Raw genomic sequence first — 24,586 nt, forward strand, 5'->3', positions numbered from 1 at the left:
CTTGTTTGGGTTTTCAAAGAGAAACAGTCTGATTAAACTGTTAAACTGTTAGATGCTAGGGTGTGTAAATGGCTGAGGTTGGCATTTAAAATACAGAGCTTGTTGACCCATGTGAACCTCTGATTGTTGGAATTTCTGACACTGGTGAATGGGGTATGGGCAGGATGGACTTTTTTTTTGTTTTTAAACAAATCACTGGCTAATTGAAGAAAGTCTTTATGTCCTTTATACCTTCCTGCAAGAAGGAGGTAGCCATAATTCTTTTACTCCCTTTTCATCCATCCCCATTATCTTCCAGTATAGAGCCTGAGACTAGTATCTCCTAGCCTCAACCTTCCAAGAAAAGGAACCAACTTCCACTGATAGCCCAAAAGATGGGAAGAAATCTGCCTTGACTTTGTTCCCAACATCAAGGACAAGAAAATCTATCACAGTTAATTCTTAGTTATGATATTAATCCTAATATTAGTGATTAAGACTATTGAGTCCTGGTTTCTATTCTAGTGTGGGCCCAAAATATTGGAATTCTAAAATACCATAGCTTTAGTTATAAGTAGGTCCTTTTTTTTTTTTTAAGAAAGAATACTTTATATGTTTACTTCCATGTATTGGTATATTGCTTCTTAGTTTTCATTGCCAGAATAAGTTGTTAGTTGCTAATACTCTTTAGCAAAATGCCTAGCATAGTGCCCTGCCCATAGTAGATGGCCTGTATGTTTTTTAATGACTGAAAAAATGAAAGTAATTAGAAGGTTAAGAAAACCCACTTATTTTTATGTAGCTAACAAAAAAATCTTATAGGAGCAGATAATATCAATGTATTTCTAAAAATGATAAACCTTGTATAATTCATGCTTTTACCACATGTATACTTTGACAGAAAGTTATATGCTTTAAATTTTAGCCTTCAACATTTATATTGTCATATGATTGATGGCTCGTAAATGAAAAGCTAAGAAACAACCCATCTGGAACATTTGTTAATGATTTTAATTTATAAATATTGATATAGATTTTAAAAGCACAAGAAGAGTCATCTTGTTTTGAGCCAGTATTATGAAGGTAGGAAAAAATGATCAAATAGCTTAATATTGAGACAGAATTGTCTTAAAAAGGAATATAGCTGCAGTATATCAAGATGCTATTATTAAGCAGTAAAGAGTGAGCCTTAAATCACTAGTCCTTCAGGTTTTCTCTTTACATTCCACTCTTTAATCTTTTTTTTCTATTACATTGGTTATTTGGGATTTTTTAATCTATATTTTTTTCGCAAGCATTAGATTATGTACTCCTTGAAGTCAAGAGACCTTTTGTATTGCCAGGACTTACTATGTGCCTGGCTCATAGTAGGTGTTTAATAAATGCTTATTGACTAACCTTAAAAACTGACTTCCTTTAAAAATTCAGAAATGAATATTCTCAAGTCCAACCAGATGATTTAAAGAAGACATGAATTTTCTTTAAGGAACAAAAATTTATTCCCTCTCCTGCCGTTACAGACAGCAGCTCTGAGAGCAGTAGGCAACATAGTGACAGGCACTGATGAGCAGACGCAAGTTGTTCTCAACTGTGATGTTCTTTCACACTTCCCAAATCTCTTGTCTCACCCAAAAGAGAAGATAAATAAGGTATGTAGTAGAGTTTTCCTATTACATTTTTGTCTCTTCTTTATTATTTTCAGTTAATAAAAGAATATTACAGTTACCTCTGAGTTCATTTTGTTTCACTTATTAATTGTTTAGTGTATATGACTAACATAGTATCAGAGCAGTGCTTTGATCAGGACAGTTTTGTTTCAGTAATATTGTTCTTTGTTGTTTGATGAAAAGTGGGGACCAGTACTCACCTAGTTGTTCATTTATTTTCAATCAAGAATCTGTCCTCTCTCCTTCTTGCCCTTCCCTTCCACCCCCCAATTGCAAGTGAAAGAAAAACCAAACTTGATACAAACATTAATGGTTTAATTCAAGCAAATTTCAAATTCAAAACAGATTATCATATTGACCATGTCTAAAAGGAAAAAACCATACAGACATCTAAGTCTGTGCATATAGATATAGATATAGTTCTGTTCTCTGAGTCTCTGTTCTCTTCATCGGGGTCAAGTTTCATGTTAAGTCTTTAAATGTTTGTTTTTATAATATTGTTGTCATTGTCTAAATTACACATCTGATTCTGTTCACTTTACTCTGCATTAGTTCATACAGTTCTCCCCAGGTTTCTCTAAAATCATTCCCTTCGTCATTTCTTACAGCACAATAGTATTCCATCATATTTTTATACTAACCCAGCCAGACCCCAATTGATGGGCACCCCCTAAAATTCCCATCCTTTGTCACTTCAAAGGAATAAACGTTTTTGTACATCCTTAGAGTTTATTTTACTAAGGATTAGTACTTTCCTTAACCTACCCTCCCCCCAATTTTACTTACTCCTCTTCCTATTTTTATGCTCAATGGTGCATGTATTCTTCCCTCCTCCACTTGGTTCAGATAATCATTCAGGTGTCAACCATTCCTCCCCTACCCCCACTGTTTCTTCCTTTTTATCTTTTCATAGACTCCTACTTATGAACCCTAATTATGTGAGATTTCTCCTAGCCTTCCTTTCCCCCTCACCCCAGTGTATTCTTCTTCCCCTACCTTTCCATTCTTCTTTTAAGATAATCAAGATATAACAGAACCACTTCCATGCCTCCTGTGTGATTAGACTCCTTGTTCTTAACTCTTATGTTTGAACTTTAAAGTTTCTTATACAGCTCTGGTCTTTTTATCAGGAATGTTGAAAATCTGCTTTCATTAAAGGTACATTTTTTTTCTCCTGCAGGATTAAACTCATTTTTACTGGGCAGGTTATTCTTGGCTGTAAGCCTATATACTTTGCCAACTGGCAACGAACCTGGAAGTAGGGACCAGTACTGAACTTGGACTCAAGAAGACCTAGGTTCAAAAATCTAGTTTCAGACACTTAATAGCTCAGTAGTATTTGGAAAGTCATTCAAACTACTTCAGTTTCCTCAACTGGGGATGATAAAATAGGATTAACAATAGCACCTACCTTCCAAATTGGATCAAATGAGATATTTGTAAAGTACTTAACGTAGCACCTGGCACATTGTAGGACTTTAATAAATGCTCGTTTCCTTTCTTTCAAGCTTTCTGTTCTTTTGTAGTGGTAGGTGCTAAATCATGTATGATCCCTACTGTGGCTCTTTGAATTCTTTCTTTCTGGCTGCTTAAGGCATTTTTTTCTTTGACCTAAAAACTCTGGATTTGAGCTAGAATATTTCTGGGAGTTTTCATTTGGGGGTTTCTTTCAGGAGGTGACCAGTGGGTTCTTTCTTTGCCCTCTGGTTCTAAGAGATCTGAACAGTTTTCTTTAAGATTTCTTGAAATATGAGGTCTAGGCATTGTTTTTTGTTCATGGCTTTTAGGTAGTCCAGTGATTCTGAAATTTTTTTCTCCTCAATCTTTTGACTTTGTTTTAATATTTCCCATTGACTCCTAGTATCTTCTATTTAGTCCATTTTAATTTTCAGGGAGTTTGTTGCTTGGGCAAAGTTTTGTACCTGTTGTTCCGAGCTGTTAATTCCCTTTTCAGTTCTTTCTACAATAATTTGTAGTTCTTTTCCAACTTTTTTCTTTAGCTTTCTCATTTCATTTATAAAAAAAATTTTTGAACTCTTTTTTAAACTCTTGCCTCAGGTCTTCCAGGGATTGTAGTTGAATTTGTTCTCAGGATGTGTTTTTCCTTGAGGCTTTGCTTGTAGATGTTTAGGAGTCATTCTCTTCTGTGTTTGTGTCCTGAGTGTCCCTGTCACCATGATAAGCATTTTGTGGTGGGATTCTTTTTTTGTTTGGTCATTCTCCCAGCCTACTACTTTTTGATTTCAGACTGGTTTTGTCTGGATATCAAAGTCCCAAGTCTCTAGGTCCTTTCTTAACCCCACATTTGTTCTCATTATAACATTTCTGTCACTACCAAGTCTGTCTAGTGCACTGAATTTTTTGTCTTTCAGTGCAGATGAAAACAGTAAAATGATCAGATTTTACCCATCTCTGAGGAGAACATTACAGCACCCTTTAGTATATCTATGTTCTGGTTCTTCCCTAATAGCCACTTGGTGTGAGCAATCTCTGTTTAGTACTGACTGAAAATCTCTACTTATCTTGGATGAGACTGTTAATTCTTGATGTTGTCTTAGGGTCTTGGACTTTCCTGGTTCTATTGGTCAGCTTGGTCTCTCACAGCTATTGCAGTTACACTACTGTTACAAGAAGGTGGACATGGAAGTTGTTACCCAGGATCCCAAGAAGTTGTCTTTCTTAGATTGAATACTGAAAACTCTTAGGCCCCAGACATTAGCCACATAAATATTTTTGGTGGTAAAAAATTAACTGACTGTTACGTTAGAAAACTTTTCTGAACTAAATATAATGTATGGAACAAATTCAAGTGTAATGCCACCATGAATGCTATGTTAGATTTAGTTTCAGTAGGTTTAGTTTTGATTTTTTTTTTGTCTGTTCCTGACTAAAAATGTGATAATGCTAGTTTGTTAATAGGATCCTAATATTATCAGTGAAAGATTTTGTATATGTTGTGTACTTTGTTTAGTTAGTACTTGTAATATGATTTTGTTAATTTATCTTAATGTGTTTTATTTAAATTCAACATATGTCAAAAATTTTATTTTTATTTTGTCCAATTATAGGAAGCAGTTTGGTTCCTTTCCAATATAACAGCAGGAAACCAGCAACAAGTACAAGCTGTAATAGATGCTGGATTAATCCCTATGATCATACACCAGCTGGCTAAGGTCAGTCATATTATGAGTTAAACTAATTTAAAGTATTTGACACTGACTTTTTGGGAGGGAAGTGTAGATAATTTAAAAACAAAGGATATTGATAAAAAAAATTTTAAATAAAATTTCCAATACAACATAACTAAATCTTAAATAAAATTTCGGATACAACATAACTTAATCATCTTAGCAAGCAGTTAGTACATTTTAAATTTGTTTTTTAATTCTCAGGGGGACTTTGGAACCCAAAAAGAAGCTGCTTGGGCAATCAGCAACTTGACGATAAGTGGGCGAAAAGATCAGGTACTAAGTGACTGCATGAAATAGTTATCAAATTATTTTAAGTTGCTCATTAAAGATATGCAAATACACCTTCTTCTAAGCTGTTTAAAAAAAAATTTTATTCAGTTGATAATTCCTTGAGCTCATTGGGAAAAAAAGATTCTATGTATGTTTAAAAATAACAAATTTTTCCTTTCCTTTTTAGGTTGAATACCTTGTACAGAAGAATGTAATACCACCATTCTGTAACTTACTGTCAGTAAAAGACTCTCAGGTGGTTCAGGTGGTTCTAGATGGTCTGAAAAACATTCTGATAATGGCTGGTGATGAAGCTAGCGCAATAGCTGAAATAATAGAAGAATGTGGAGGTAAGACTTGATGTTTTAACGTCAGCTAATTTTCAGTGCTCTTTTCTAAACTTGTGGGGCAAGATTAATGATGTTCACTTACTTAGAACCTATATTTTTCTCTGAAATAAGTTTTTCAATACTCCTTTTTCTTTGCCAAAACTCAGGTCTAAGAGAATAGTCAGGCTTTATTGTAATATGAGTGATATTTTTAGAGAGAAAATGAATAACATACAATTTTAGAGCTTAAAAAAGACCCAAAATTCTATATCAGTCAATTCCAGTATTGAGCACCAACTGTTGCTTAAAGGAATGCTTTCTCACACTATTATCTTTGCTCTGACTTCACTTTATTCTCTCTCAACCCAATAGTTATTTCAGCTTTTTTCTGTCTTCTGCTCTTGAATCTCTTGCCCTCTTGTCCTGTTGCTACTCTTCTCATGCTGAGTCCTTGATGACTCGTACTCACAAGCAGTTGAACCCCACTGGAGGAAGTCTCAACCATGCTTACTGGGTATATCATAAATTCATATTATCCAGCCTCAGTTGGGTCTTCACTGCAGCAGGGCAGTCCTTTTACTCCTCAGTGGTTCCCTGTCTGACTTCCTGCAGAAGCTATTTAAAACCTTCTCTCATCTCAAGGCTCTCATACTTCTCTGTCCTCCATTTCTTAGCTGAAATCCTTGTCTTTTAATTCATCAAGAAAAACCTCAACTAGACTCTACTATCCCCTCAAGCTATTGTCCTTTATCAACCCTCTCATTTTAAGCCAAACTCTTTGAAAAAAGAAGTCCACACATTGTTTCCAGTGCCTCTCTTCTCACACACTACCTACTCCTCAGGCCTTTGTAAACTGGCCTCTGACCTGGCTTCAACTGAAACTTCTCTCTCCAGAGTTAGCTAACGATCTCTCAATTGCCAAATTTAATGTTAGTCCTAATCCTTTTAGGTTTTATCTCCTGATTTGACACTGTTGACCACTCTACCTTCTTGAATATTTTCCCTGGGTTTTCATGACACTACTCTCTGCTGGTTCTCCTCCTTCCTCTCTGACTACTTGCTCTTAGTCTCTTGTTCTGGCTCATTCATATACTTAACTGTGAGTGTCTCCCAAGGTTATGTCCTAAGCCATCTTCTTTTCTCCTTCTATGCAGTCTATATTGTAACCTCATTAGCTCTCATGAGCATATTATTTCCTTTAGTCTCGCATCACCATTTGCCTGTTGGATGTTTCAGACTTGATTTCTGGAAGACATCAGATTGACCATATCTAAAACTGAATCTTTCCCCAAAACCCTCTGCTCTTTTAAACTTGCCCATTTCTGACAAAAGCACAGCCACCCATTTAGAACCTTGGTATTATCCTGTTTGCTTCACCCCTCTTACCCTACATACCAATCAGTTGCCAAATTTTTTTCATTTCTATATTCACATTTCTCCCATCTGACCTCTTCTTTCTACTAATATAGCTACCACACTAGTTCAGACTCTTATCACCTCTTGACTAGATAAATACAACAGCTCCTAATTCATCTCCCTACTTCCTTTCTCCCCCACTCCAGTGGGGAGATCCTATATATACACTGATGCTAAAGCCATCTTCCTTAAATGCAGAGCTAATTTGTGACGCAGTCTCCAGCGATTTCCTTTTGCCTTTAGGATAAAATACAAACTCCTGTTAAGGTTTGAAAGCCCTGCATTACGTGGCCCCAACCTGTCTTTTCAATCTTAATTAGACATTACACTCCGTCCTGTATTCTGCAGTCCAGCCAAAGTTAACTGCTCTCACACGTAACATTTCACCTCCCCTTTTTTGCATTGGCTAAACCACGTGCCTGAAATCCACTTCTTCCTTATTTCTGCCTCATAGAGTTCCTCTCTTCCTTTAAGATGTAATTCAGGCAGGATCTTTTATAGGAAGCCCTCTGGTACTCTCAACTTGTAGTGCCTTCCTTCTCTTTCCATGTCTTTCTCTTCTTCTGTCCCTCCCTCTCTCCCCATCCTCTTTTCACTCTCTATATCTCTCTCTTTCCCTCCATCTCTCTCTTCTTCCCTCCCTTTCTTTCCCTTCCTCCCCCGTCCCATCTCTCTCTCTATCAGTCTCTCCCTCCGTCCCATTCTCTTTCTCCTTGTTGTCTTCCCCTTTACATTAAAATACATTGCTTAACTATCCAACCTCAGTTGGGTCTTCAGTGCAGCGCGGCTTGTTCTGTTCTTTGGGCTTTTATTCCTAGCACCCAGCACAGTGCCTAGCAGCTCATAGTAAATGTTTAATAAATACTTTCAGATTGGTTGCTTGATCTTTTTGTGAAAATAAACACTTAAGAAGCTTACATTCTCCTCTCCACAGGGGCATTCAATTTAACTCTTACAGAAATTTATCAAGTGCTTCCAGAGTGCAGAGCACACTATGCCAGATGCTATTTGGAAATTGCATTTTCTTTGAAATAGAGCTTACAGACTGGTGGAGCAAAAAGGCGTAGTCACGCGTAACTGTACTCTACAACATATATTAGTGCATGAGGCCCAGGGAGAGAAGATGATTGATAGTTACATGTAAGAAACAGGAAGCTAAAAGTTATCAGAATTATCTGGGGTCACACAACTAATCATTGTCAGTTATATTTCAAATCTAGGTCTGTAGCAAACCAAAGAGATTCCCAAATAGAACGTGTGTTACTTCTGGGAAATCAGTGAAGGCCTTTTTGGAGGAAATGACTATTGAATCGAACTTTTTGGTGGTCAGGTAGGGATTCAGCAGGGGGAGGAAGGCATAGCTGGTACCGCAAGCAGAGGCACAGAGGGAGGAAAAGGAATGGTGTGCGGTGAAAGTGGAAGAGCTTCTCATTTGGCTAGAACGTAAAGCAGATGGCAAGAAGAAGTATGAAACAAAGGTGCGGACGGAGGCTATTGGGTTTGGACGGTCTTGAATGTAAGCAAAAGTCTGAACTTTGTTGGTTGGACAGCGGAAGACTGATATGTAAATGATGTGTGCACACACACACGATGATGATGACAAGTCCTGAGATGATTCAGCACTTAGAAGAGGGGCTTCCTGTGGACTCCGGGATTAAATACAAAATCTTTTTTGGAGTTCAAAGCCCTTTGTGACCTAGCCCTCTCCTGCCTTACTCCTCATCGCATGCTTTTCAATCCAATATCACTGGCCTTCTGGCAGTTCATAGAATAAATAATTGATCTCTTGGCTCCTAGTATTTTTACTGACTATCTCCTATGCCTGGAACTCTTTCCTTCCTCATATTTACCTACTGGCTTCCTTTAAGTCCTAACTACAATCCCATCTAATGCAGGAAGCCCTCTTAATTCTCATACCTTCCCTTTCTTATGTACTTCCTATTTATCCTATATATAGTGTGCTTTGTCCATACTTGTTTGCTTGTTGTCTTCCCCATTAGTTCCTTGAGGACAGAGACTGTCTTTTCCCTCTTTTTGTATCTACAGTGCCTGGCACAGAGTATACACTTAATAAATGTTTATTGACTGACTGACTGGTAGAAGTCAAGGAGGGAAATTCAAAGTGATAAAAATCTAAAAATTAGAGGAGGTGACATGTAAGACCAAGACTGGAAAGATGAGAAAGATAGTAGTACAGGAGGGTGGACAAGAATAATATCCCAAGTGGGGATATGAAATGCCATCTGCCATGCCAAGGCAGAAAGAACTAAAGGAATACTTAGCTCTCTGGTATGTGAAAAGGACTACCAGAAGCAAGGCTTGGAAGGTAGGTGCTAGCCTATCTATCACATTATGGAAGGTCTTAAAGGCCTGGCTAAAGAAGTTTGTACTTTATCTTAATGACAACCATTTGGCCTCTGAAGTCTTTTGATGAGAGGAATCATATATATATTGGGAGGATTATTTTTCACTGATGTGGAAAATGGATTGGAAAGGAAAGAGCAGTTAGAAAGTCTTACAGTTGTTTAAGCAAGAGACACTATGGGTCTAAACTAGGGTAATAGTGGTAGAAAAGAGGGAGGACTTTTTCACAGGTAGTATCATTTTGATATGACAACCAACTGGATCTTGGGGCTGCTTCTCCAAGCATAGCACTGTGCCTAGTACATAGCAGGTACTTCATGAATGTTTACTGATTGAGTTTGATGGAGAGAGGGGAAAGGGTCAAGAATAACTGGGCTTTTAAACATAGAGTGGATGAAAGAAAGATGGTATCTATCAGAAGTGGGGGAATTAGGAAGAGTATAGAGAGGCTTTGGAGAGGAGGAGTTCACTTTTGGTTTTGTTTGAAGTGGGACGGCATTTAATCTATCCTTATAAGATCTGCAAAACCTTTCACCTTCTGCATCCTATAAAATTTCCATTTTATCTCACCCACTTTTATTAAATCATCCCTTCTCTCTTCTGTGTTACAAATTCCCACTCTTTATTTCACTTATTAACATTCACTGCAGCAGATATATTGTTTCCTCTTAAACAGATATTTCCAGGATAATCTAACCAATAGGACAATTGAAGTAAAGACTGAGTTTATTGAATTTGATATCTGTTAAATGACATTCCTTAGCCTCAGCCTATTCATTTTTTTTAAAGGCCCTGGGGATGCCATAATCAGCACAGTGCAATGGAAAAATTCTGTATTTTGAGTTAGAGGACCTCCAGATTCTGGCACTGCTCCTTACCATGCATGTGACCTTTGGCGAGTCCTTTAAACACTGTGATCCCTCCATTTTTTCATCTGCAAAATGAGAAATGGGCTAGATGACTTTTGAAATCCTTTTCAGGTCTAAACCTTTGGTCCTTGGGATTCATAGGGCTCTTAGAGAAACTGGCCTTTGCCATGATGGAAATTAGAAATCCTCTTTATACTTGCTTTAATCTTTTTTATTCCACTTTTAAAAGTTTTATTGTTGCCTTTTGTTTTTACACTTAGTCATTTCTCCCTAACCATCTTTCTGCCATCAAATTCTTCCTCATGGCAAAAGCAAAACATTTGACCAAGGCAACTGACTGAGCAGTTGAACCTCACAGTAGACACTGCTCTCTACATCTGTAGTCCCTGCCTCTCTGTTGAGAGAAGGAGGGAGGAGAAAGGTGTTTCCTTCTTAGTACTTAAGGATCAAGATTGTTCATTACAGTATGTCACAGTTCAGCTGCTTTTTAAAAAAAATTATTATAGTCATTACGCATACTCCCTTGGTTCTTGGATTTTTTTAACTCCACATCACTTTCCCTGTTTCACTTAATTCTTCATTATCTATCTCTTTTTTTTTTGACAGAACATTATTTCATTATGTTCACATAGAATTTGTTTAGCCATTCCTTAGTCAGTAGATACCTATTGTGTGTGTGTGTGTGTGATAAAACCTTTGTTATTCATCCCCTTACGATATATGTCTGATAGTAGCATCTATGACTCAGAGGGATTTTTTTCATAATTTTTAATTGATTTGCATGATAAATGAATCAATCACAATTCTATCTACATTGTGTTATGCCAGTTTTCCTATAGTCTCTTCAGTGTTGAATGAGTTGTTGGTTTTTTTTATCATCATTGCCAATTTGATAGGTATAAGGTAAAACCTCAGAGATGTTTTAATTGAGATTTCTCTTATTTGAGATTTGAAGCAATCTTTCTTGTGGTTATTGATCTTACTGATTTCACTTCAATAGGTTTGGAGAAAATTGAAGCATTACAGCAACATGAAAATGAGGATATTTATAAATTAGCGTTTGAGATCATAGATCAGTATTTCTCTGGTGATGATGTAAGTACAACAATGATGTGTGTAAATGCAGATTGGAGCTTACCTTGTAAATTTCCTAGAACTTCTGATTTATATATTTATAATTTGTTTCCTATAATAACAAAACAAAGATGTTTTTCTGGTTGTTTAGACAACCTGAATCAAAATGTTTTTCCATTAGGCATATTCTTCATTATTTTTCCCTCTCTAAAATCATCTTCTTATACTTCATTATAAAAAGTTGTTTGTAGTGATACTTCTTATTGCTTTGGAATCAGTTAATTAGAAATGAATTACAGATTACCATTTATCAATTATGATAGACAAATGAAATCCATTCCTAAAGCTTAAAAGGGAATCAGTTTTAAATACCTTAATTCTCCTAACAAATACTCGGTTTGAACATTTCAGCTAACATTATAATTAAGTCATACCAAATTGCTGTCATTTTCCAGGAAATTGTTTTCAGATTATCTATATTTTTCCTAATGAAATAATTACTGTCACCTAAACCATTCTTGTGCAATAAAATAAAAAATAAAGCTTTTAAGCCAACTTCCCACATTGCATGAAAGTATTATTATATGTGTAAGGGCAAGAATCTAGCATTTAACCACATTTTAACATTAAATGGGTTTGTTTGTGCTCTTTGTAGATCGATGAAGATCCTAGCCTCATTCCTGAAGCAACACAAGGAGGTACTTACAATTTTGACCCAACGGCCAACCTTCAAACAAAAGAATTTAATTTTTAAGTTCCCTAGAGGGCAGCTTCTCTCCCCAATCAACCTGAAGCACCAAGATGGCTACCAAATGACAAAAACAAACAACATCAAAAGGCTCCCAAACACACACGCCTCCTCTTCATTTTGATGCTTTTAAAGCAAGCCGTGTATCGGTCACTTTGCAGTTTGCCAAAAGTCACTCTCACATGGACTATAAATGCATATGCATGATTTCCTAAACTGTTTTAGAGTTTTCAACAACCCCAACTCTCCTATTTTCTCCTTCTTTTTCCTGGTGCCACGTGCTGACAGCGCAGCCTGCAGATTTGCTAGAGAGATTTCATAGCAGCGGCACGTCGGCTTTCCACAGAGCATTTCTTTGGAAAATGGTGCGCTGTGGATCAAGACACTTGGGTATGATGCGTGCGTACATTCTGGAAGACTTTACAGGGGCACAGTCCAAGCTGGGCCTCCATCACTGTCCTCCACAAACATATTTTCATATACTTTATGTGGAAGAATAGATTTTAAAATGTGAGCCAAATGATTTTCATTGGTGAAACTGAAAAAAAAAAAGTAACTTTAAAAAGTGAAACAAAAAAGAAAACTTGGTTATTGATTAAACAATTAAGTTAAAAAGCAAACTGTACTTCATCTATCAGTAATTGATGTGTTCATTACCTGCCTCAGAAGCCAGGGTTGGAGAAAGAGCTCTAGATTTGGACCGGTGACGCTTTTGCCATTATCCCTAACTGAGAACAGCAAGCCCTGTTTGGCCACTCACTTCAGCCTGTGTGTTCCTGCTGTTTTGAAGTAATCAAATGCTGTGCATGGTATTTTACCTGAGCTGCAACCTGTCCTGGACTTAGACTTCTGTTTAAGCTGAAAGCAAGATCCCCGACTTGGGGGGGAAAGAGAAGTCTGAAATGAAAGACTCCTTGATCATAAGAGTCTTGCTTTCACCTTGCAGTCGTCAGTATGTTTTGTTTTAAATTAATAATTGAATCTGGTTGATTTATATTGGGTTTAAACTGTGGAGCTTTCATGTTTACTGTAATTTAGTCTTAAACTATTTTTTACTTAGTGACCAGTGCTTTTGATAATGTGGTTGGCAACAAACCAGCAACTGTTTAGAAGTGTCATAAAAAGTTTCATTTTTGATTATCAGAAAAGCTTCATTCTGAACCTACTCTAAAACCATATTCCCTTGTTTAAAAAAGATACCGACAAGTATGCGTAAGGCTGTATAGAAGAAGCTGCCGTTATTCAGCATAGATCTGATTTGCAGTGATCTTTAAATCTGGTGGTATTATGTGAAGTCATTGCTTTCGGTAACATTGTCTGACCCAGTTATTTACCGAAGGATGTGGCATTGCCGGAGTGGGAATGAACAATCTGAAACTCTGTACGCTATCACAAAAATGGATTTGTTGCTGTTGTTTACCGGGTGTGATTTCTCAATGCATTGATGTGAAGGGATAGAAAAATCTAAACTAATTTAGTGATCCGACGTGGGGTGTATTTACTGTGATGAAGACAAGGACAGATGCCATCAGAGCTTTGTGGATCAGCTGGGTTTTTTTCACTGATGAACAACACATAGCGGGTGTGCATTCATTAAAAGTATATATCTGCCAAGGTGGAGCCACTTTAAAGAGTGAGTTTTGTCTTGTATCTTACGTGGATACAAGCGTATGTTTAAACTGCAAGATTTTTACTTGCTAGAGAATCTGTTTTAATATAGTGGTTTGGCCTCTGATTATTTATAGGTTTTATAAATTTTAGAATCAATTTCTCTTTAAGGTGGCTCAGACTTTTCAACTCTTGTGCACATAAAATTGAGTTGAAGTTCATTGTGCCTTTTTTTTCTTTCCCCAAAAGTTGTTTTAAAAAGCTTCATACGGTAACTGCATCCTATTCACACAAAGTCTAGAATCTTCAAACTGTGTGGTGTTCGCTAAAAGTAGGCATAACAAAGTCAGAGCGGTTCAAGGCCACAAAAGTCCAAGTCCACCAGATGCTTTGTTGGATTAAAACCCATCCCCCCTTCCAACTGGATTTCTGATGACCCTGCCAACATATACTGACAGTTACCCTGTTGATTTTGCACACATTGATATTACAGTGAGATTAAAATGAACATTTTTCCCACTACTGTGAAGATTCCAGTTTTTTCTTGCACTGAAAGTGCAGACAACATCCAAGTGAACATTATAGAGTCAGGTAAAGCAGATAGATCTTTGCAGTTACTTGATTCTCTTTGTTGTGACCTTACCAGTTTTGGATTGAAATTGCACCATTTCATAGTTAAAGGAAACAGAATATATTGCTGCACTTTTAAGTTTTCAGAACAGTGTTTAAAATTGCATTGTTTTTATTATTTTTTTTTAAACTATCAGTTAAAATAGACTAAAACGTTCTTTCAAAAGAGGCATCTAAATGTGTTCCTAATTTTGTATATGGGCTTAGGTTTTGTAACCAATAAAAAGCTGCTATCAAATACTACAAAAACATGCACAACTTATTTTGAAATTGCTTAGGTTTCTCAAATCGTTTTATTTTTCTTTTTGTCTGACCAAATTGTAAAAGATAGAATTCTTTTTAAATGTCCAAAAGGCCAGAGCAGTGATTCCCAAATATTTTGGACCTCAGATACTCTTTTTAATTTTATAACATGTTTTCCATCCTCTTCGCCTGAAGAAAGGGTTTCAAAATGAGAGAATTTCAGAACACTATAACCTTAAGGCCACAGGTAATCTTAGGCAATCTTTGAGGATGGAGTTTTATACTTATAACTATTGAATGATCATTCATTAGAGAAGACAGTGCAGTAATAACTTTCATAAAACCACTAGCATCAGAATACAGAGCTCTTTTTTGTAGATTATCCCAAGTCCTTAAAAACATGTCATCATTGAAAGTGGTAACTGCAATAAGACTGAGCCATTTGGCAGTAGTAATTCCAATAACATAAAAGAGCACATTAGTTTGGACAATAAGAAGAAACCAGATTTGAATTTGATTTGAAATTGCATCTAAATATGAGAAAATTTTGACTCCCAAATAATCCTGCCACATCTTCTCTAGATGTGTCTTCTGTTCCAACGTGCAAATATTTGTGTTCTGTTTTAGTAGCACAGAAAAATTTATAGGTGTTGTCTCAATATTATTTATTAATTTAAAATGTTAAGCTTTAAAGGCTTATTAAACTGCACTAAGACTTTTGAGACATTTTGTATATGGGGAGAGGAGGGGATAGAATTTTTTAAGGGGAAAAGTACTTTTAAAACAATTTAATTTTATTGGTCACATACCCTTCCCCACAGCTTCTCCCCCCCAAAAACTGATATAAACTTACCCCTGCTGTAAGAGTACCTCAACTGGAACAAAAAAAACCCCAAAAAACATTCTAACCTGCTAACTGGTACTACATATCAATCACAGCCTTAGTCTTCGGATTAACACAACTAGATGAGAACTGAATACTGCCAAAACCTAAACTGTCTTCACCCTCAGGTCCTGAAGGAGAGGTCAGCTGCGATCAATGCCCAGCAGGTGGGTAGCCACAACATCATGAAACAATATTGAAAAATACTTTGAAACATTTGTGATGATTAGGGCAGTTAGGTGGCAAAGTAGATGGACTGCCAGGCCTAAAGTCAGGGAGACTTATCTTCCCAAGTTCAAATCAGACCTCACTTAGCTCTGTGACCCTGGGCAGTCACTTAACCCTGTTTGCTGTAGTTTCCTCATCAGTAAAATTAACTGGAGAAGGAAATGGCAAACTCCTTCAATATCTTTGCCAAAAAACCCCAAATGGGTTCACAAAGAGTCAGATATGACTGAAATGACCAAACAACCACAAGAACAAAAGTTGATGATTAAGACTTTTTCATATACATTCTTCAGTGTGGTTCGTGATCGGTAAAGGTTGAATTGAACATATGGTACTTACAGACCTATGCTGTAGATTACTCCTACCTTTATAACTCCAGTGAAAGATCTGGTCTTTTGTCCTGGGACCAAATGTCAGCTGGCTCCTACAGTTTCTCTGTTTGGCACATGTGCTTTAGGTGCCAAATTATGAAATATATAGATGTGTATTTTTCATTGAAAAATTATAATCAGCAATCATTTTTAAGCATGAGCCAAGGTGCTGTTCTCAGCACTAGGGATTCAAAGGCAAAAACAATGCCTGGCTTCAAAGGTCTTACATTTTAATGGAGAAGACAGCATGTAAATAAATAGGTTCATGGTCCATATGGAATAGATGGAAGGGTCAAACCATGATTTAATCTATGGTCCTGGAGCAAATAGGGAGCCACCAGAATTTATTCAGTAGGGGAGAATTACATGGTCAGAATATGTTTTAGGAAAATCATTTTGAATCTGTTAGCTATGGCAGTAGTCCATGTGAGAGGTGATAAGAGCCTGAACTGGAGTGGTGGCTGTGTGAATGAAGAGAAAGGGATGTAAGAGAGATTCTGTAAAGACAGAAAATACAAAATCTGACACTGGAGTGAGTGAGAAGTTGAGGATGACAAGGGGGGATGGTGGTGCCTTTGATACTAATGGGGAGTTCATAGAAAGGGAGGGCTGGGGGTGATGACTTCTGTTTGGGATGTTTTGACTATGAGATGCCAGTAGAACATCCCACACAGGCTGTTCAGGAGGCTCTTGGTGATGTGAAACTAAGACTCAGTAGACCTGGAGATATAGATCTGGGAATCATCTGCACAGAGATAATTAGAACCATGGGAGTTGAAATCAGTTGAGAGAGAAAGCAAAGACAAATCAAGACAGTCTTGGGGAACTTAATAAAGATCCAGCAAAGAAGACAGAACGAACAGCCAGACAGGTAGGAGTACCAAGAGAGCAATGTCACAAAGCCTGAGACAGAAGAGGGGTGACCAATAATATCACATGCTACAGAGAAGTCAGAAAGGATGAGGATTCTGCAAAGGCCATTAGATTTCACAATTAAAGAGGTCTTTGCTAACTTTGGAGAGGGGAGTTTCAGTTGAATGATGAAGTCAAAGCCAAGTTGCACGCGATTGAGAAGAGTGAAGCAGGTGGTTTAGTGGATAGAGCACTGGGCTTGTAATCGGGAAGACTAATCCTCATGAGTTCCAGTACATCCCCAGACACTTACTAGTTGTGTGCCCTGGGCAAGTCATTAACCCTATTAACCCTGTTTGCCTCCGTATGTCATATGTAAAATGAGTTGAAGGAAATGGCAGTTCAGCATTCTTGCCAAGAATGGAGTCACAAAAAGTTGGACAAGACTGAACAACAAACAAAACTTAGCATAGATGACTTTTTCAAGGGATTTAACTAAGATGGGGAGAAGAGATAATACAGAATCATTTTTGGCAAAGATAATCAATGAGGATTTGGGGGGGGCAGGGGGCAGTTTTTAACATTCCTGTGATAGCCACCCCTACTGTTTACCAGCACTCCAACGCTTTGTTTAAAACTAGACTTTGATCTGTCCTTACCAGGTTTTTTTTTTTCCGTGTCCACTCATAGTTCCCATATCTCAACTATATTGTAACAGGCAGTTTTTTTTTTTAAAAGATGACTGTTAACTTAAGTAATTTGAACTAAAATTTGAATGTGCCTGTAAGAAGATGATAGTTCGCTAGCACATATTATGGATTAGACATGTTTTTTTTTTAGTCCAAAAGTGATAGTTAATTCTGTTGCTAGAGCTTCCCTTTATATTAATTATGATGCTATTTGAAGCAAGGACAAAAGGGAGTAGTACTGTTATCATGGAGCTGGGTGTTCCTTTTATCAGCCTGGTTAGTGACTTTCCAAAAATTTCTCCCATGCCTCATTTTTCTTTTTCTCCTTTTTCTTCTCTCCTGTTCAACTCTCTTTCTTGCTGTCTTGTGGCTTTTGTTATGGTTCAGTTATGAAAGTGTACTTTTCTAAAGCTTTTCTTCCTTTTCACTTTGTTTTCATCTCCTTTGCCTGTTTTTTGTTTGTTTTCCTTTTCACAGACTGCTACAGTGAGGGAATATGGCATAGCAGGTGAAACACTGAACTTTGACATTCAGTTTTCAGCAAGCATTTCTTAAGTAACTACGATGTGCCAAGCATTGTGCTAGATTCTAGGTGTACAAAAACGACATTTTTAAACCCTTGAAGAGTTTATACTCCCCAGGGAGAGGAGGGGGAATGGACCAGGTATACAGTAAGTACAAAATAATTTCCTTGGTAGGGGGAGCACTAAGCTGGAGGGATCAGGAAGGGCTGTTGTAGGAGGCAGCACTTGAGCCTTTGATCCTGCCATTTTGCTACATAAGCTCATGTAGCCTAGTAAAAGTTGCTGATAGATGCAGATGGGGCCATGCCCACCTTAGATTTTATGTGCTACAGTGAGATACACCAGGGTATCACTGCAAAAACAAGAGGTGTGATTTAGCCTCAATCTGTGGCAGACTGAAATGTTTATAGTAAGCTTTTACAAATAGCATAAAAATGCTAGGGCCTTTGCCTTCTGAGCCTGTAATCCTAAAAACACCAATTCCTTATTGGTACCTCTCTGGAATAGGTCATTTATTCTTTCATATTCATTTGTCCAGAGTTCCTAAGGTTCCAATCACTCTTCTTGGCTTTAAAGAAATCATTGATGCATTCGTCCAACCTTCTCCCAAGAAGAAATTCAATAGCATTTTATGTTCACACAAGAAAGTGGCCCGTTTTGGCCGCCAACTTTTATTAGAGATGGGTGACTTGGCAACAAGAGCACTCTTGTCTGCCCATCCTTTGCCCTTTTATGTCTTGAGAAACAGCTAGCCATGTATGGTACAGTCAGCAAGCCAACCCATATCCACTTAAGGAGCACAGGTAAAAAAAATGAAAAAAAAAGCCCCAAATAGCTTTGAGTTTCCCAAACTCGAGGTGTTGACTAACATAGGGAAAACCAGAATCTTAGCACTTTTCCTTCAGCCTTTAATGATAGGCTACCAACCTCTGCTTGAACCTTTTCAGGGAATAGTAAGCTACTTCTCAAGGAAGCACATTCCATTGTTGGACAACAATAACAGCATTTACACAGTGTTGTAAAGTTACTTACATAGCACTTCAAGGTTTGCAAAATGTTTTACAAATATCTCAATTTATCTTTGCCGCAACCCTTAGAAGGTTGGTACTGTTACTATCCCCATTGTTTAAATGAGATAATGAGGCAGGGGTTAAGTGACTTATCCAGGGTCACACAGCTAATACAAGTCTGAGCCTAGACTTGACCTCTGGTCCCTCTGATTAGGTCTAGCTGCCTCATCTGTTTGGAGCTTATCTGATATTGGGTCAAACTCTTCCTCTTAATTATAGCCCTTTGAGCAGCCAAAAAACTCATCCCCCACTTCTACCTGCTAGCCCTAAAGATACTCTCCCTTAGCCCTCACAACTTCTTTCCTTCTCCCGCCCACCTGCCCGTAGCATTGTGCATATAGGAGGTGCTTAAATCTTTGTTGATCGGGTAAGTGAAGGCACAACTGAACACATTTGAAAACAGCTACTGTTGTTGAGTTTAGGAGTGCTGGGACCCTGAAATAGCGACGTGCAGGTTCTGCCTCTAATGAATTCAACCCAAGCCTTCTTTCAGCCAAAGACAAGGTTTATTAGAATACAGATAAAGGATGGGTGTGATTCTGAAAATCCATCATATTGGCCAGACTTAGGGAATCTGAGCATCCTAATAGAGGCAAGATGGATCTTATATACAGAAAGACTGTGGGAAGAATCTAGGAGTGGCAAAGTAGTCTGTGGTGATGGGAAGGTAACTGAGGAGCCCAGTACACCAGGGACCTGGACTATGTGGTCTAGGGAGAATGGGGTCTAGATAGGATCAAGGGTGGGAAGTAGCTTGAGGCAATCTGGAGGTAACAGACAATGAAGAGCTGGGCTAGGTTGGGGTAACAGAACTGGGAGATTGGGCATTGGTGACAATGGAAGGCCAGTTGACTGGGATGGGTCGATGCCTCAGGCTCATGCCAGGGACTTGACCAAGTGGGAAATTTCAAGGAGAGTTGGAGGGGGGATAGGGTTTCCAGGACCTATACCTTGTCAGTGTGATACCCTTTAGTTGTCTTTTCTTCAAACTAGGTATTCACAATCCAACAATTCTTCATTCAACATTTCATCCAGACATCTATCTATCATGTCCTCATCAAGACACAATCCAGTTTCTCAGGGTTCCTCCAAATGTAGTCTGATCAATATAAAGTGATACTCTTCCATCCTGTGACTTGGACACCAAACTTGTAGCTGAAGATAGTGGTTTTTTTAAGGGTACACTGCACACTGTTGGCTCATATAAAGTTTGGGGCTAATTAAAACACCCAAGTCTTTCTTTTTTTAATGTGAACTGCTTTTAAGCTAGATTCTCCTCTCCCAGACAGTACTTTTGCAACTAACTTTTTAAATCTAAATTTATGCTGGAAGGGACCTTGATCCCTTCAACTAGTCTTGGTGAAATTCAAAAAGAAACGGGGGGTGGGGACTAAACAGCACTGAAACATTCAGGCCACATTTTTGACACCCGCTTTAGTCCATTTTATAAATGAAGAAACAGAGGTTAAGTGAGTAGTCCAACATCCTGCAGGTAATAAGCAGCAGGGCTGAGATTCAAAGCTAGTTCCACGAGTCCTAACTTGGAGCCCTTCCTACTACATTGCACACCTCTGCTTTATATTTACTAGTGTTAAAAACCAAAACCAACAAGGCAGAATTTACCATCCCAACCTAATTTGGAATCTTGATTCTATGACCTATGATAGGCATTAGTTCTCCCTCCAGCTTTGATAAGTTCCTGGGTCTTCACCTACGTCATTCATGATTGTGTCAGGGCCAAAGGCAGAGCCGTTAATACTATTTGAGTATGGTTACTTATTCAACTCCAGAGTCGTTGAACAGTATTGCCATTTAGATTCAGTACTTTATGAGGATAAGATGAGGTTAATATTCAGGGGAGCTTTGGAAACTTTAAGGTGCTGTATAAATGCCAGCTATTATACACAAGAATACCATGATGTGCAGATATCATGACATACTACATCTATGGTATCTCCCTCAACCTTGCACCCCTTTGAAACTTTAGTAAATCTGTAATTTCATCTATGTGGGCACTCCAACAGTGCAAATTACAACCAGTCCGAGTCTTATCATGTGCGATTATTGGCTGCATTTCCTATAAATCCTCCTCAGGGTTCCACCCAGATAACAATGCCTTCCTCCAAATCTCAACGTTATGTACATACTACCAATACGTGCTGTCCATCCACTAGCCTTTTTCCTGCTACATGACCGGCCTACCTCATTTGGGATGACATCCTTAGTTACCTTTTGCCCAGAACTTGGCCTCCCTGTCTTGTTTCTCCCATCTCCCTTCCTATGCTCTACACAGCTGCCCAAATGGACATCCAGGTGGAGATGTCTAGCAGGGAAATACAGATGAAGAACTGGAGCCGGAGAGAAATACAGCCTGGGGTCATTAGTTGAACCCACAAAAGTTGATGAGATCAAAAAAGGGGAGGGAATAAAAGACAGCTTTGTGGTGAACATCCACTTAAAGGAACATGTAGTTGACAGTTGGTAATCTTGTAAAAGAGGAGTAATCAGGTGGAAGGACAATGAGGGAAGAGCCGTGTCATGAAGTCCCAGGACAGAGCTAAAAAAAGAAATTGTGATCAACAAATATCAGATGCTACAGAGAGGCCCAGAAGGTTGGGGACTGAGAAAAGACCATTGTGTTTATTAATTAAGCAATTTGGAATCATCTTGGGAAGAGAAGATTTAGTCAAAAGGGGTTAGAAATCAGAATGTAAGGAGTTGAGGAATAGGAGGTAGGTAGAGAACAAGTGCAGATTTATTCTAGTAGCTTACTAGTAATAGAAGGGACTGTAGCAACTATTCGGCTAGCAGCTGTTGTGGGGTGTAAGACCCAACAAGACCAGCAACGAGAACGCTGCCAGCACAGGTTCTTTTGATCTGCTTTACTAAGGAAAGCAACGTTAAGGGGTTAACAAACTTACTTTAATTCAACATACAAATATTATTCACTTAGTTCAGGAGGAAAAGCCAGCAACCCGAACTTCAGAGCAAATACAAACAAATTGCAAACATACACAATATAAACAGACCAGATCACAATTCATAGTTACCAAGAAACCATCAACACCTGGGTTCACAAGCTGGGGAGCTCTTAACAAGGGCTTGCCCATAGTCTCCACATCAACACTCCTCCAAGAGCGAGAGCTCCAAGCAAACCACTCTGTTCTCTCTTTTTATACAGTCTTTAGATGTCATCAAATGTCATCTGAGTGACCAGAACTTAGGCGCCTACTATTGGCTCTGGTCTTAGCAACTCCCCTTAGCACCTCTCTCAAACCAGGGAACTAGTTTGCTAACCAGTGTGGGGTTTTGTACCTAGTAAGACTCAATCAAAGACAATTAATTTAGCATTCTAAAACAGTAAAAATAAGTCCCACCTTAATTACCAATACAGAGATGTAAAATGATGGATAAACAGTAGGTTCAAATGATGGTTTTTAAGAAATAGGTAGAGCAGGACATGTTTATGTGCAGTAGGACAAGAGCCAGTGGACAGGGAAAAGTGGAAAATTTGAGAAAGTGATAATTAAAGTGGCAAGCTTTGTGGAGAGCATAGGAGGGAATGGGATCAAGGACATAAATAGAACAGTTAGCTAGCCTTGGCAAGGATAAAAGCCGCCTCTTCCTCTGAGACTGTAGTAGAGGAATTGGGAATGATATAGAAAAGATTTGGGGTGTTAAATTGGGATCTCAAACAGATGGCCTCAATTTTTCCAACGAATATGAGATGAAGTGCTCTGATGAGAGAGAAGGGCAAAAGGGTGGTGTCAATTACTGGAGGAGAGAACAGACACCATGGAGGATGCAGAAAAACATTCAACCAGGGAAAAGTAAAAGGATTGGCTTCCAACGGTGGATCTAGTTAGTGTGGTTTTTTGAGGGTAATCCAAGGCTGAAGTTTGGAAAAATATGAAGAATGTTAAAACAGGTCAGTAAGGGATTAAAAGGCAAGAAAACAGCATAAAACCAAACTGATTAACTATCAAGATTTTGAAGGAAGGCAAAGGAGGATCCAAATGATTAACAAAGCAGTTGTGGGCTGAGGATGGAGAATGAGTTTCAGAGGGATGTGAAACTCAGAGGGAGAGATGAATAGGAGTGTTGGTTAAAGATTTCAGATCTAGACCTTTGAATGCTGAGGGGCTCATGATGAGATCAAGGGTATGCCCACCCCTACTTGTTGTGGAGGTAGAATGAAGGTGTAAATAATGGAAATTACAGATGTTGATGAACTGGAAAGGAAGGGGATTTTTAGGGAAGATCAAGATGTATATTTTAGTCTTCAAGTACAAGGACAGGTGTTGGAGTAAAGAAAAAGCCTAAGACTTGGATACAGAACACAAGAAAGAAGGGCAAATGACCTGGTGGCCAGTGGATAACTGCTACCAAGATCTCAGTAGGGTGATATACAGGGTGTTTAAAAAGTTTAGTTTTAAATTTTGGCAACTTCAAAATAGGAACATTTAAAAATATTGATATCTTATTAACATTCAACATTACCACTATCTTGTGCTCTATAGTTTAACCAATTTCGAACTTTATAAAACTTTGATCAGCTGCTACTCAATGACTAAAAGGATGACATTTGTAACCCTAATCTTAAAATCATCTAAAGTATGAAGTTTTGATGCATATGCAACAATTTTGACATGACCCCATGAGACAAATATAGGTTGGGTGTTTAAGGACCTCCTGTGGAACCACTGGTCTAAAAAAGTGTCATCCAGGACCTGTTGCATATGCAATGCATAATGACAGGTTGCTCAATCTTATTAAAATTAAAATTTTGCTATTCAAAATTCACAAAACTAAAGTATAAAAATGAAAATAAATTTTCAAATGGTTTTGTTTCATAAGCATTATACTTCTGAAGTTGTTAAAGCTTAAGACTGCACTAAGATTTTGGGGATGCCCTCTACGTGGATGGAGTGAGTATGAAAGGAGGAAAGGTTGTTGAATGATGGTAGTAGAAGGGTATTATGGAAGAGGCTATGAGAAGTAGAGAGCGTGTCTACTCCTACCTTTTCCAGTGTGTTGGAGCTATGAGGCAGGCTGTAAAAGCTGTTAGGAAGCGGTTGTTAAGGATCTAGGTCTGGGGTCAGCAAATGAGGAACCAGGGCCAAATCTGTCCACAATAAAACTTTATTTTTAAATATAAAAGCCATTCTTAGCTCTCCAGATTTGGCCCAAAGATCTGGTATAAGTGGGTGGTAATGAATGCCTGCTCTAGGACAGTGGCAGTAAGGATAGAAAAGTTGGGGTGGATTCAAAAGATGTTGTAGATATAATTAAATTGTTCAGTTGTGTCTGATTCTTTGTGACCCCCTTTGGGTTTTGTTGGGTTTGGGGTGGGTGTTGGAGTAGTTTGCTATTTCCTTCTCCAGCTTATTTTACAGATGAGGAAACTGAGGCCAACAGGGTTAAGTGACTTGCACAGGGTCACACAGGTAGTAAGTGTCTGAGGCTGGATTTGAACTCAGGAAGACTCATCTTCCTGACTCCAGGCCTGGCAGTCAATCCACTGTGCCAACTAGATGACCAAGAAGACTTGTTGATTGACTAAGAGAGATAAGGTAGAGAA

At 38.1% G+C, this 24,586-nt stretch overlaps 1 protein-coding gene across 2 annotated transcripts in view; it reads left to right on the forward strand.

Moving 5' to 3' along the window:
• Positions 1 to 14,394, forward strand: part of KPNA3 (karyopherin subunit alpha 3) — a 119,581-nt gene extending 105,187 nt beyond the window's left edge. For both annotated transcript variants that reach the window (XM_036744725.1, XM_036744726.1), the window contains 6 exons: positions 1,500 to 1,628; positions 4,715 to 4,819; positions 5,039 to 5,110; positions 5,295 to 5,457; positions 11,086 to 11,180; positions 11,815 to 14,394. In XM_036744725.1, coding sequence (XP_036600620.1) covers positions 1,500 to 1,628; positions 4,715 to 4,819; positions 5,039 to 5,110; positions 5,295 to 5,457; positions 11,086 to 11,180; positions 11,815 to 11,913 — 663 coding nt within the window. In that variant the 3' untranslated portion in view covers positions 11,914 to 14,394. The remainder of the gene's footprint in view (positions 1 to 1,499; positions 1,629 to 4,714; positions 4,820 to 5,038; positions 5,111 to 5,294; positions 5,458 to 11,085; positions 11,181 to 11,814) is intronic.
• The last annotated feature ends 10,192 nt before the right edge of the window (positions 14,395 to 24,586 follow it).

The sequence above is a fragment of the Trichosurus vulpecula genome, chromosome 2 (genome assembly GCF_011100635.1).
Source record: "Trichosurus vulpecula isolate mTriVul1 chromosome 2, mTriVul1.pri, whole genome shotgun sequence".
Classification (NCBI taxonomy): domain Eukaryota; kingdom Metazoa; phylum Chordata; class Mammalia; order Diprotodontia; family Phalangeridae; genus Trichosurus; species Trichosurus vulpecula.